We start from the raw sequence: 13,535 nt of genomic DNA on the forward strand, positions 1-13,535 counted from the left end.
AGCAACTTGTAGTATCTCAATTTGACTTTTCGAAAAACACATATTCACGCAGGAAGCTAAAATCAATCAGTATCAACTCTGCAGTTGAACTTTCGTTTCAGCACAACGTTACCAAAATTGGTCGAATTCACACCCAACAAAATCCCTTTCGGGTCCGGTTTCCTGACTTACTGGATTTGTGGCTGAGAGATGTTTTGTGCCGTGATGGTTTGTGGTAGTGACCAGACTTGGTCCGCACAAACTCCTCTTCGTCCATGTCCGAGTCCAGTTCTGAGAAGGTCATGCTGGCCCTTGACCCCCGTGACGCACCAGGGGTGAAAGTGTCCCAGCGACTGCTCTGCTTTTGAACCTGAGGTCAAAATGTTTCATTTCACATGATGTGATGTGGAGTAGCTAGTTGTCGGTCTCAAAGACAGATTGTAAGAAAGGCATAGCCTCAATCTTAATCCTTGTAAAATAAAGTTCAGTTCAGTTCATAAAGTTTAGTTCAGTTCAGTTCCTTTTTTTTTGGAACAGTGATCGGTCGGCTGGTTGACTGGCCAGCTCGTTAGTTGGTGGAGTGAATGGGTAGGTGTTAGGTTGGTTATATTCACAAGTTAAAGCTCATCTCTAAGATACAGTGTCAGAGACAATCCTATGGTGAAGTATGAACTTGTAGACAGGTCAGAGAGGTAGGCTATACAAAGACACCACCGCAGATATATCGATGCACACACACTTTCTGTAATGCTTCCTCTGATCTATTCAGTCTACTGCACAGTTCAGCGCTCATCACTTTAATATAGGTTGACCCTCATGTATTTATTGTTTGGCAAACAAACTGTCCTTCGACTCTGTGTAAGACAGTTTTCACTGTGCTCTGTTTAAAGGCACACTCTTCTCGTGAAAACAGTTCGGCTGACCATCGCAGATTCGGCCTGGCTCGTACCTGGGATAAGACCACCCCACAACTTGGATACATAACAAACATTAACACTCTGAGGTGAGTTAGAATTTATCGATGAATCAGTTTCTTAAAAGGCCGCAAGTAGTAAAATGAATTCATTAAAAAAAAACATCCCGCGGGGATGTAGCTCAGTCGGTAGCGCGCTGGATTTGTATCCAGTTGGCCGCTGTCAGCGTGAGTTCGTCCCCACGTTCGGCGAGAGATTTATTTCTCAGAGTCAACTTTGTGTGCAGATTCTCCTCGGTGTCCGAACACCCCCCCCCCCCCCCCCCCCCCCCCCCCGTGTGTACACGCAAGCACAAGACCAAGTGCGCACAAAAAAGATCCTGTAATCCATGTCAGAGTTCGGTGGGTTATAGAAACACGAAAATACCCAGCATGCTTCCTCCGAAAGCGGCGTATGGCTGCCTAAATGGCGGGGTAAAAACGGTCATACACGTAAAAGCCGTGGGAGTTTCATGAACGAACAAACAAAATCCCACTGTTTACGCGAAAGCCTGTCCAGATCTGTGAGAGCGAGCTGAACTTTAAGTCTGTACCTAGTGGTATTCGCACTCACACATACACGGTACAACACCCCCATTTAAAGACCCCCCAATTTAAGACTTCACCCTTTTTTAAGACCCTGCTTTCTCAGATGTTTTGTTCTTATTAACGTCTGTAAATTTACCTCCATTTTAAGAATCCGTCCCTTTTAAGGCCTGATTTTTTAAAATATATTTTGGTTGTAAATAAAAAATAAATATATTTAAAAAAAAGATATATATATTTTCTGATATATTTGATTTTTTGCAAGACTTTTGAACATCTTAAAAAGGCGGGTTTCGCTTTACTACCGACTTCATCCAACCTACCTCCGCAGCCTTGGCCTCGTAGGAAGAGGTGGGGTCTTTTGCGGTCAGACTGCCCACCCAAATCTGAATCTTTTCCTTGGCGGTGTCCCAGCCAGCACCCTTGCCCCCCTTCTTGTCCCCAGTGGTCAACTTCTCGCTGATGGCCTTCAGGGCGGCTTGCTGAAAGTTTCACAGGTGTCAGTTTGCGATCGATTCAAATTTTGTGAACAGTACTCACCTGTCAGTCCTTGACAGCCATCTCTCTCTCTCTCTCTCTCTCTCTCTCTCTCTCTCTCTCTCTCTCTCTCTCTCTCTCTCTCCCTCTCTCTCCATGCTCTCTCTCTCTCTCTCTCTCTCTCTCTCTCTCTCTCTCTCTCTCTCTCTCACTTATTTCCCCTTCTGCCCCCTCTCCCTCATTCCATTCACTCGCAGAACAAGTTGTAAATAGTGGAATTCCGAAAAAAAATCACCTCTGTCTGGTTTGTATGGATTGTGAAAGAGCGAGTACTCTTGCTTTTAGTGAGTCAAACTTTCCCACGTGGCACTAAAGGCTAGTCACTAGCGAAGGGTGTGTCAGAAACACGTGGAAAAGGAGCTCGTGTACAATGTTTGGCTCACAAAAAGCAAGAGTGTTTACTTTTTCGCAGTCCAAACAAACCCGACACGTGTCGGGTTTTTTCTCTCCAGAATTCGTCAATAACAACTGGTTCTGCAAGTGAAAGGAAGAAGGGAGAGGGGGAAGAAAGGGGACTGAAGTGAGAGAGAGAGAGAGAGGGAAAGAGAGAGACAGAGAGAGACAGAGAGACAGAGAGTGAGAGAGAGAGAGAGAGCGAGAGAGAGAGAGAGCGAGAGAGAGAGAGAGAGAAAGAGACAGAGAGAGAGAGAGAGAGAGTGAGCACACTGCCTTGATAGCATCATCGCTGGGTTCCATTGTAAATGGCATCAGGCCCAGTCTAGGTGCTAAAACTGAATCTTATCTGTTAGACTAAACAAAGCAACGAAAAGGAAGAGTAACACAGAAAAGCCCACAGAAGAACTGAACCAGGGAGTAATAGAGAGTGAAACTTTAAAAACAAAGCAGAACAAACAGCAACAACAAACTGCTTTATATGGTTTTGAACCTGCACAACCAACTGGCTGAGAAGGCTGTTTATATTTTGCAGTTAAACCCCATCTCATGAACGTGAAAAAATCAATGTTCCTCAAGCACAAGAACGAAAATTGCTTACTCTTTCCTCCTTAGTGTTGAGTGGTTTGTTCATGCCCAGTGACGTCATGAGATCAGACAATCCCTGCTGTCCCTGTTCGCCCATCAGATCGTTCAGCGCCGCTATTGCCTCCTCCCGTATGTCGTCCTGTTAGCATGCACAACCGTGTTTGTATTGCACACAAGATCCAGATTTATTCTGGTAAAATTCAAAACTTGCCACAGCAACGGGATTTTGAAACCAGGAGAACACGGATACCATGGTTCAATTGTTACTATACCAATGTAGATTCAGCTCCTTAACCCCTTTCCTCCCATGGCATGAAAAGTAACTTTAAGATAATTTATGGTGTCATAGGAACTACGGTTAGTTTTCCAAATATATAGACGCACAAACTTCGCAGGAAGCCAGTATAAACAAGAAATTCCTCCGAGGTAGGAAAAACACCCCCGTCCTTACCATTCTCACTGCCACCAACTGAGAAGGTTATTTCCCTTTGACCATTAATATGTCCCTCTATAAGTCCTTGTAGAATCTTAATCCACCAATAACTCCCTAACCGTGTGTTTGACTGGTCCCAATTTTTGTAAGGACCGTCTCAGGAATGTATAGAACCTGTTCACCAAGTTTGGTGACGATCGGTCCGTTCATTCTTGAGATCTATATGCGAACACAAACACACAAACAAACACATCGACCGAATCCTATACACACCCCTATACCGGGGGTGTAATAAATTGGAATGACATGCATATTAGCATTGTGTATAGCGGGCGTTTCCGGAATCTTCATAATTTATCGAAGCTTGAGCGGGCGATAGTGAGCCACCTTGAGAAAAAAGGTTAATCAGCACTGCTTGTCATATTGCTGCAGTAAAAAAAAAGCCACAATTCAGACATAGTTGCATGCATTCAGGCCACACTCATCTTACAGGCATCTGACCATATTCATACCTTTGCATCAGATATAGTTGCATGCATTCAGGCCACACTCATCTTAAGTCATCTGACCAATGCATACCTTGGCATCAGCTAGACCAGGCAGGATGGCGGAGATGAGGTCCTTTCTGTTGATGCCCAACTGTCGCAGCGTCCACAGGCTCTTCTTGCGGATGAGGGCCGCAGTGTGTGCTGATTGCTTGGTCAGTCTGTCGCCACATCTGTTCAGGTAGCGCTGGGGTATGCCTATCTCTCTGAGGACAGAGGCATTCCAGAGCAAACATAACTTCTCTTCAAGTAACGTCGAAGAATGCATGAAAGCAGAACAATGGTGAGAGCGAGAAACAAAACGACCAAAACATACTGTACTCACGTGTTTAACGAAGACGATACGAATAACAAATGCTTTGTATGTTATTCTTATCGTCTTCGTTAAACACGTGAGAACAATATTTTTGGTTCCATGCCAAAACTCAGCAGCTGGGGTACTCACTGTGCGCACTGGGAATTTGTGGATGAATTTATTTTGTAAAAGCCACTTGTCTTATTTTCAGAAAATAATTCATCAGAAAGTACAAGTCATCACAGCAAGTTGACAGGGTGTTTATTTTTGGTATGGGTCCAAGTGGAGGGATGGTCTTATCCCAAGAAATAGTGTGGGGTGTGATTTTCAGTCTAAGCGCACAATCGCAGATGTTTTACTAAAAGTGGACCTGCACCGTCTACTTGGTCAAAGTCAGCTTTCTGTACGTTAAAACGCTGTAGTGTAACGCTCCTCTATTGAACGCAAGTAACGTGTCTACACATATGTCTTGTTAATGTTTATCCCAATGATCTGCCTGGTTCTGTAGAACTGCGTTTTCCGGTGAACTATACTTGTCAACAGATTCTGGCAATCTTACGTCCAAGCACCAAAGATAATCGTCAAGTTAGCCCGTTGGAGGAAAATATTCAGACACAAATGCCAAGAACCGGTCAGAAGCTTGACTCGGGAACATGAAACATTAATCATGAACATTGCGAAAAATAATTACAGGGAATGAAACATAATACAATACAGAACAATACAATACAATACAATACAATGCAATACAGTACAGTACAATACAATACAATACAATACAATACAATACAATACAATACAATACAATACAATACAATACAATACAATACAATACAATAAATACAATACAATACAATACAGTTCGATACGATACGATACGATACGGTACAGTGCAATACACTTAGTACAATACAATACAATACAATACAATACAGCACAAGCACAACACAACACAACACAACACAACACAACACAACACAACACAACACAACACAACACAACACAACACAACGAAAATACAACAATACTATTCTCTCAAAATGAAAAGTTACATTTCGACAAGAGAACTAGATGCAAATAATTGGCCAGACCATACTCACTTAGCGATGGCAACGATGTAGTCACAGACTTTGGTGTACACCTTGATCTCCCCTTTGTCCACGAAAGACAGCAGCACGTCCATCACAGGCTCAAATGCCGGAAGGACTCCTTGGGGGAACCAGTCCTCTTTCACGATCTTCTGCAGCAGACCCAACTCTTGTTCTGTCAGGTTTCGTGGGAGGGGTGGAGCTTTCCCGGGGGTTTTCGGAAGCCCCGACTTTTTGCCCTGCGCGTGTGGTTGTTGTCGTTCCATGGAAAGTTCGCGCTTCTGGGAGCCTGCTGTTTTGGGTTTTTGTTCTTCGTCTTGTGATTCGTATTCCGCCTGCGAGAGAATTAAAGCAAGGAATTAACTTTACGAAGCATTACAGTTTGTTCAGAATATCTGAGAAGTAACAGAGTCAAGTGTTTTTACAGTTTGCGGTTTACATTTTCTGACTGTACACATGTTTTTCGTTGGTTGTCTAGTCTACAACATCACATCATATAGGGAGGTATCTATTGTTTGTTGTTCTAACTCGTCACAAGTATCTAATTCAGCAATTGCTTTGAATTTTGCAAAATGTACGGTTCTTTAGTTATTTAACTTTTTTTTAGGGTGGCAAGGAATACCGTTTTTTAATAGAAAAAAGTGTTCACCAAAATCTGCACAGGCTATGACCGTTTTTGTTAACTGTTTCATGTGCAATGAAAACGTTCTTATGACGGAAGGCGTTTTAACTCACAGTTTGGTCATCTTGAGAACATTGATTCCAGATGCCCATTTGCACACACGGACATACATTGACAGAAACAAGGAAACACTCAGCATAAAAGTAGAGGATATTCAAATCTCCAACAATACCTGGGCAGGATCTAGGAGAGTGGGGGGTCCTGGTTTTCAAAAGCCCCCCCCCCCCCCCTTCCCTTCAAATCTACATGTACCTTTTTTTCTCAAGGAGAGACCAAGAATACCCCTTTGAAATACTAAATTTCAACAGCATCGCCCACGATCCTCCACCTGGCCAACCCCTGTACCCCTGGCTGAATTTGGAAGCCCCTCCCTCTCATACACTATAAAATGTGATTAGAGTGGTCCATCTATGGGCGAGGGCTGGGTGAAAAAAGCTCGTTTGTATTGCTTATGCCACAACCCTCGTAAAATTTGATTTGATTTGATTTGATTTGATGTGACACTAGTTCCAGCCCTGCATACCTCAAATTGCTGTTTCTCCTCCTCAGCTGGCTCCTCAATGAGAGTGCCTGAGGCCGTCCCAGCGGTAGGCAGACAGATCGAGAGCGACTTCTCGCGCTTAGGTTGCGGGAGATCCCTGACGGGTTGAGGTCGCGATGCAACTCGCATGTCCATGTTGGCGCTCAGGTCAATGCTCACGCTCTTCTGAGCAATCTTCTGTGTTGACTTAACTGTGAAAAACAACGTAAGGATTATGACATTATTTTTATTGTAGCCATGAATGTGAAAAACAATGTTAGAATGATAAAAACCATCTTCTGTGTTGCCTTGACTGTAAAAAATAATGTGAGAATTATGAAATCATCTTATTTGTTGCCTTGAATGTGAAAAACAATGTACAAAAATGATGAATTTTATCATCTTTGTTGCCTTGACTGTGAAAAACATGTGAGAAAGAAAAAAATCATATTCTTTGGTGACTTGACTTTAAAAAAAAGTGCACTCCCCACTTGTTCCTTCAAAATGTATGATGCACGAGGCGGGTATGAAAAAAAAACCCACAAAAACCTGGCCCACCAGGAAGGGGAAAATCCTGTGTTGGGAGGAGTGGAGATGAAAAACAATGACAATGACAATGACAATTCTTTATTTAACGAGAGTAATGGAGTAAGCGGTGAAAAACTCACTAGCAGGTGGCTGCTGCACTTCTGGTGTGTCTCTCTTTATGGGTGTGGTTTTCTGAGGCACAGCAGTGATGACCGCAGCCTGTTTGGGAGGTGGCGTGATCACCTTGACCTTGACAGCCGCAGAGAGGTCAACCACGTCCTCCTTGGACGTACACCACTGGAAGTTGGGCACACTCTATTGACCAATACAAGCCATATGACTTTAATGCAACCATGTACAGTAGACTGGAAGTTGGGCACACTCTATTGACCAATACAAGCCATATGACTTTAATGCAACCAGGTACTGTAGACTGGAAGTTGGGCACACTCTATTGACCAATACAAGCCATATGACTTTAATGCAACCAGGTACTGTACACTGGAAGTTGGGCACACTCTATTGACCAATACAAGCCATATGACTTTAATGCAACCATGTACAGTAGACTGGAAGTTGGGCACACTCTATTGACCAATACAAGCCATATGACTTTAATGCAACCAGGTACTGTAGACTGGAAGTTGGGCACACTCTATTGACCAATACAAGCCATATGACTTTAATGCAACCATGTACAGTAGACTGGAAGTTGGGCACACTCTATTGACCAATACAAGCCATATGACTTTAATGCAACCATGTACAGTAGACTGGAAGTTGGGCACACTCTATTGACCAATACAAGCCATATGACTTTAATGCAACCATGTACAGTAGACTGGAAGTTGGGCACACTCTATTGACCAATACAAGCCATATGACTTTAATGCAACCAGGTACTGTACACTGGAAGTTGGGCACACTCAATTGACCAATACAAGCAAAACATCAAACAGCATCAGTTCACAAACAAAGTCTACGACTATTAGGAGAGAAAAAAACTTGTTTAAAAAAAACATGTGCACAATTTATTGTTATCCACAGATTTGGTCAGATTTGATACTCACCGGTTTTAAACGCCACACCGGTTCTGGTGACTTTGGCTTAACAAAACCGATGGCGGCTCGCACCACAGAGTTGGGGATGTAGCCATCCAAAGCAATGATGGGCTTGCGTTTCAGCAGAAACTGTTCCCATTCTGGCAGCTGCTTTATTTGCTCTGCCTCCCTTTCTTCTTTCTCTGTATAGGCGAAAAATCATACAAACAAAATCATAACTGATAGACTGCTAACGTTCGAAAATCAAAAGACAAAAATAAAAAAAGGTTACTTTTTAGACAAAACGAAACGCCGCCTTTCTAAAAAAAAAATTATTCACACACAAATACCTTTGTGTGTTATATGCTGTCGTTGTATGGTAAGTCGTTGTGAATATATAAAGATTGTATTTTCTTTTTGAATGAAGACATAAGAAGCAGACTTTTTTACACAAATGCATTGTAAACTTTTTAACAACGTGCAAAACTTGCAACGCAAATTTTGTTTGTTGGAAATGTTTAAACAGTGGAAAATGTTTGTCATTCGAGATGTCTTTTTGCTCCTTAATTTTTTGTTTCTGTAATTCTTTCAACAGAATTCAGCAAGATAAATTTCAAATACACATACAGCTATTGAACACTGCAGGTATTCAATGTTTAAAAACGGAAGAACACGGAGAGAAAAGAAAAAAGAAAAAAGTGAGGACAGACAGGCAAAATGAGGAACAGAAAGACATATCAATATATATGTGGTTAAACAGACAGACGGACAGCCCGATGACATGACAGTAACACGTATCAAAACAAGATAGGGAAGGGAACATGACAGATGTGAATATAACACAAAATCGTTCACAATTGGTTAATCAATTGACGACGCTGGGAAATAAATATGTCAGGGTATGTACGCGCTATGGAAAAGTTGTAATGCTTGAAGACGAGGCGAGATGCAAACGCGCTCATTGTCTTTTCTCTTATATTATTTTGACATGATGCTTTTTTTTCTTGCTTTTTTTTTAAACATGCAGAGTTGATGTCATTGTTCATTGCAGCACTATCTCGCCTCGACGCCAAGGACTACAACTCTTCCGTAAAGCCTTGACAGAGTTATTCTAGAGAGAAAAAAGCTAGTGTGAGGTGAAATACCTCTCTTTAGAGCCAAAGCCTTCTTTTCCTCTTGTTTCCTCTTCTTCTGCTCCTCCTCGTTGATAACTGGCGCAGCCGGCATGGCGCTGACAATCGACAGCCGTTTTCTTTTGGCTGCCAGCTCTAGGTCTGGAACAGGCACAGTTAATTAACCAGCGTTGAACATAAGGTATTAACCAGTCTTGATGCTTGTTCCCATTCCCATTGTAAATGCACCACACTTAATCTTGAAATTTAATTTACCGTAAAATGGTTGATTTCAAAATCAAGATATGAAAACATAGAAAATAAAGGAAATCCTGTTGTACAGAATATTTCTACACCAAATCCCCCCAAAAAGTCTCAACTAAACTTACCAAACCTGCACACACAACAAAATCGACCAATCTTGCAAAATTGATTAACACTTCAGCCTTTGAACGGTTTTTCCAACAACTATTTCACTCGCATTATGTTTCTCAAACTGATCCTTTAGACAGATTTCATCACGCAACTTACCAGCATCAAACTGCTTCAAACTGTAGCCCTTGTTACTACTTTAGCAGAGTAAACAGAAACGGCGCAGCCATAACAAATAAAAAATCTAACCACAACCCTCCAGGCAGATTCTTAGGCCCTGATTTTGTCCATTGCTGCGTGCAGACTCTAATCAATACTGCAACAAACTTGTGGCACATTTCACACTTGTGCTTGCGACTGCTGTCCATAGAAAATGCATTTGCCTGGTGTATCATGAGACAATTGCTGTGACGTAAAGCTGGGATTTAAAAAAGAACAAGTCGATGTTTTGGAGATGCGTGGGTTGAGCATTCCATTGTTCTCCATTTTGCATTTCAGTATAGTTTTGCACGGTTTTGCCTTTTGTTTATTTGAGCTATCAATTGCTTTTGTTTATTTACTGTGAGTTTGTTTAATTATCTATCTATTTATCTATGTTCATGTATCTATTTATATATTCGCTTATTTGTTGTAAACGCTTTATTTCACGTTTCGTGTATATGCGGGTTTGTTTCTCTTCTTCTACTTCTTTTTTAAATGTTTTTATATGTTATTTTACTTCTTACATAAGGCTAAAAAAACACGTAGTCACATCACACACACACACACACACACACACACACACACACACACACACACACACACACACCTACACACACACACACACACACACACACACATTCTCAATCTCCTCTCTTTAAAAAGACAACACACACACAAATACTCATTGCAATGCCCACAAACCATGCAGAACAGTAATCACCCTCATTATCAGGACATGCTGTATCTGAAGTAATGAACTATCATATCTAATAGAATGATGGTCAGTCAGGGAGCAAGACTCCATGAAATGGCAAGAGTGTGGTATTGATCGAAAAATAACATCTTCGCAAACACAGTTAATTACTCCATCGCTTATTTATGAGAGTCCTTACCAAAAATGTCTTTGACTTACTGCTGTTGCTGCTTACAATTAGACTGAGTAGGTTTTTACTGCACACACGCCAAATGCACGGAAATACGACACACAGATACAGACAGACAGACAGACAGACAGACAGACACACAGACACACAGACACACAGACACACAGACAGACAGACACACAGACAGACACACACACACACACACACACACACACACACACATACACACACATACACACACACACTTCTTATAAAAAAAACTGTACAAAGTCTGTCGCATTTCTTCCAGACTCAGCTAAACTCAATTTTATCTTCAAAGAACAGATACAATCAACAGAAAAGCAAAGGCCGCAGTAGTCAGGTACTGATTAAATACCCTTGATGTGGCCATTCTAACTCTCAGGTACCATAGGCCGTCAACAACACTTAGGTAACACTGAATGTGTGCCCTCTCTTGACTTTTCACAACAGTTCTCATGGCAGAAGCTTTCCTAATGTAACGCATAGTCATAAGTGTTGGTTACGCCATGACAACTCTGTTTGATCCTGCAGAATTTCCCATTCTCAATAAGCAATATATGGTAACTAATTCAGGTACGGGAAAGGTTTAACTCGAATCTGAAATCCAGGATTTCAGTGTGTAGGCCTATGTGGGAAATCTGTGTCAATTCATTTTGAAACTTTAAAACTGCAAACAACTATGGAAGCCTAAAACCCTAAACTAACAAGACTGTTCGTATTTTAAAGTGTACTTGGAAACCCGACACAAAATATACGCTGCTACACCGTTTTTTTTTATTTTATGAAGCAGTACGTTTCGGTCCAAATTTTTCTCATAGCTCATTCATATGTTATTGTTTCCCATGTTAAATGCTAAATACCGAATATATAAAATTTGTATCGAGGCGTTTCGGGAAACATTTTAATTGTAATCTCTGGTATAACTAATCTAAAAAAAAAAAAGCTTCTACAGTGCCAATTTGATTAGTATTGATCAAATAACTGCCCTAATGTGCACAGGAAGCTATTAAAAAAATCAATGAAACCATTCAGTACCTGTTAGAAACCTTCAATAAAACTATTGTTGTGTGATTTAAAACAAAATCACGACATCATAGAACTGTTTTTGTTCAGCAATATTCCATTTTGTATGATGTAGACTTCTCTGTATATTTCAGCAAAAGCCTTTTTCTTTACTTAATGTCGTTTACTGCTCTCTGTTTGTTAACTCCTTTGTGTCGTGAATGAGCAAGGTTTTATATTGACAATTTTTTTTTTTTACCGAACTTCTTATTTTACAACCTTAACTGTCGATGTGTAAAGTTGATAAAACTGTGAAATCTTCGTCGTGACGAGCAGGAGACTCATAAAACAAATGTTGTTTTAAAGAGTTTCAATAGCAATTACAAAACTCATCATCCATGATTTGTACTTCAGGAGTAAACCCGTAACAAACAACATAAAATAACATCGAATCAAATCAAATCAAACTAATTAAAATACAATCGAAGACACAAAACGGAATGAAAATAAATCAACATATCAAAAACAGTGAAATAATGCATACCGTAACAAAACAAATAATAACATAGCATAAAATGAGATATTACAAAATAAAATTAACTAAATCAACTAAAATGAATGAGATTTAGATAAGATTGTCAAATCGAATAGATTAAAAGTTTCGTTTAAATACCAAATACCTGATAATCTGTGCAGAAATGATAGAACCCTCGTGTATCCATACAGGCCGCTCACTGAACACTAACACAAACCCTACACTATCTGTTCAAGTCAACCTCCATTCACAGACAGACATTCAGATTAAGGATACTAGCACCGAACTGAAGCGACCCCTATTTCCAAGGAGACAGCAACGCAACACACCCTAACACACACAGTGTCAAGGGAGAAAAAATACCGCTGAAATGTATAGCCCTTGCTCATTACGTGATGTGGGCCAGTTCTGGTTAAATTTTAATGCACTGTTCTGGAAAAAAAATGGTACCCGGATGTCTGTGTTTGCTTGCAGAGGATAGAAAGTAGCTTAATGATGAATTCGCGCATTGGTGATTTTGATAGGACAGAAGTAGACTTTGATGACCCATTCCCAGGAGAAGACCTTGGCAGCACTTGGGTGTCTTTGTGTGATCGTGGATGGTCGAAGCCAGCCAGCTGAATAATGAATTTACGCTTGAATGACTTTGGGAGAACAGACGTACATTTTAATGAATCATTCTTATGAGACTAGAGTTGGATGGTTCTTGGATATATCACTGCGTGATTGTTGAAGTTCAAGATCGATTAGAGACGAGTTCATGCTTAATTTTGGATAACATCAGCAAATAAAACAGTCAGCATTGAACAACCCATAACTCAGCATCAATAAAGCTTTCTTTCCATTCACACATTTGCAGATTTACCCTTGCTGTATTACACTTTTGAAAATGCAACTGAGCTTGACATATTTTTTGATGAAGGAAAACATGTATTTGTTTCAAGGGATATATAATACAGTTCGATGAATGAACATGAGCCCAAAAAACCCGGATGCTTAAATTAAGAGAAAAGGCAAGATCAAATACCATAAGCACAAAATTGCATTGCCAAAAAACAATGTTTCCATACATTAACACTGTTGTTGTCTTGTAACGGAAACATTATGCTTACAAGAACAAGAAAAGTTGACATGACTCGTGCAAAGTCTTCCTTTTTTGGGGTTAAATTCTAAGTAATGGGATAAAGTTTGATGAATTTTTCAAACTAAAATGCTTGATGTCATTGAAATTCGCCTCGTAAGTACTGTTTTAAACAGACACAATGAAAACTAGCAAAGCTGT

The 13,535-nt window shown here is 40.6% G+C and overlaps 1 protein-coding gene across 1 annotated transcript in view; it reads right to left on the reverse strand.

Moving 5' to 3' along the window:
- LOC138952971 (uncharacterized) overlaps nt 1–13,535 on the reverse strand; it is a gene marked incomplete in the record, with an annotated part of 65,682 nt that overhangs the window by 44,455 nt on the left and 7,692 nt on the right. Inside the window, 9 exon segments of the mRNA XM_070324738.1 lie at nt 181–349; nt 1,801–1,959; nt 3,009–3,134; nt 4,008–4,179; nt 5,369–5,691; nt 6,562–6,770; nt 7,227–7,401; nt 8,157–8,329; nt 9,272–9,400. Of these exon segments, the coding sequence (XP_070180839.1) occupies nt 181–349; nt 1,801–1,959; nt 3,009–3,134; nt 4,008–4,179; nt 5,369–5,691; nt 6,562–6,770; nt 7,227–7,401; nt 8,157–8,329; nt 9,272–9,400 (1,635 nt within the window).

This window comes from Littorina saxatilis, linkage group LG2 (assembly GCF_037325665.1).
Source record: "Littorina saxatilis isolate snail1 linkage group LG2, US_GU_Lsax_2.0, whole genome shotgun sequence".
NCBI classification, from domain to species: domain Eukaryota; kingdom Metazoa; phylum Mollusca; class Gastropoda; order Littorinimorpha; family Littorinidae; genus Littorina; species Littorina saxatilis.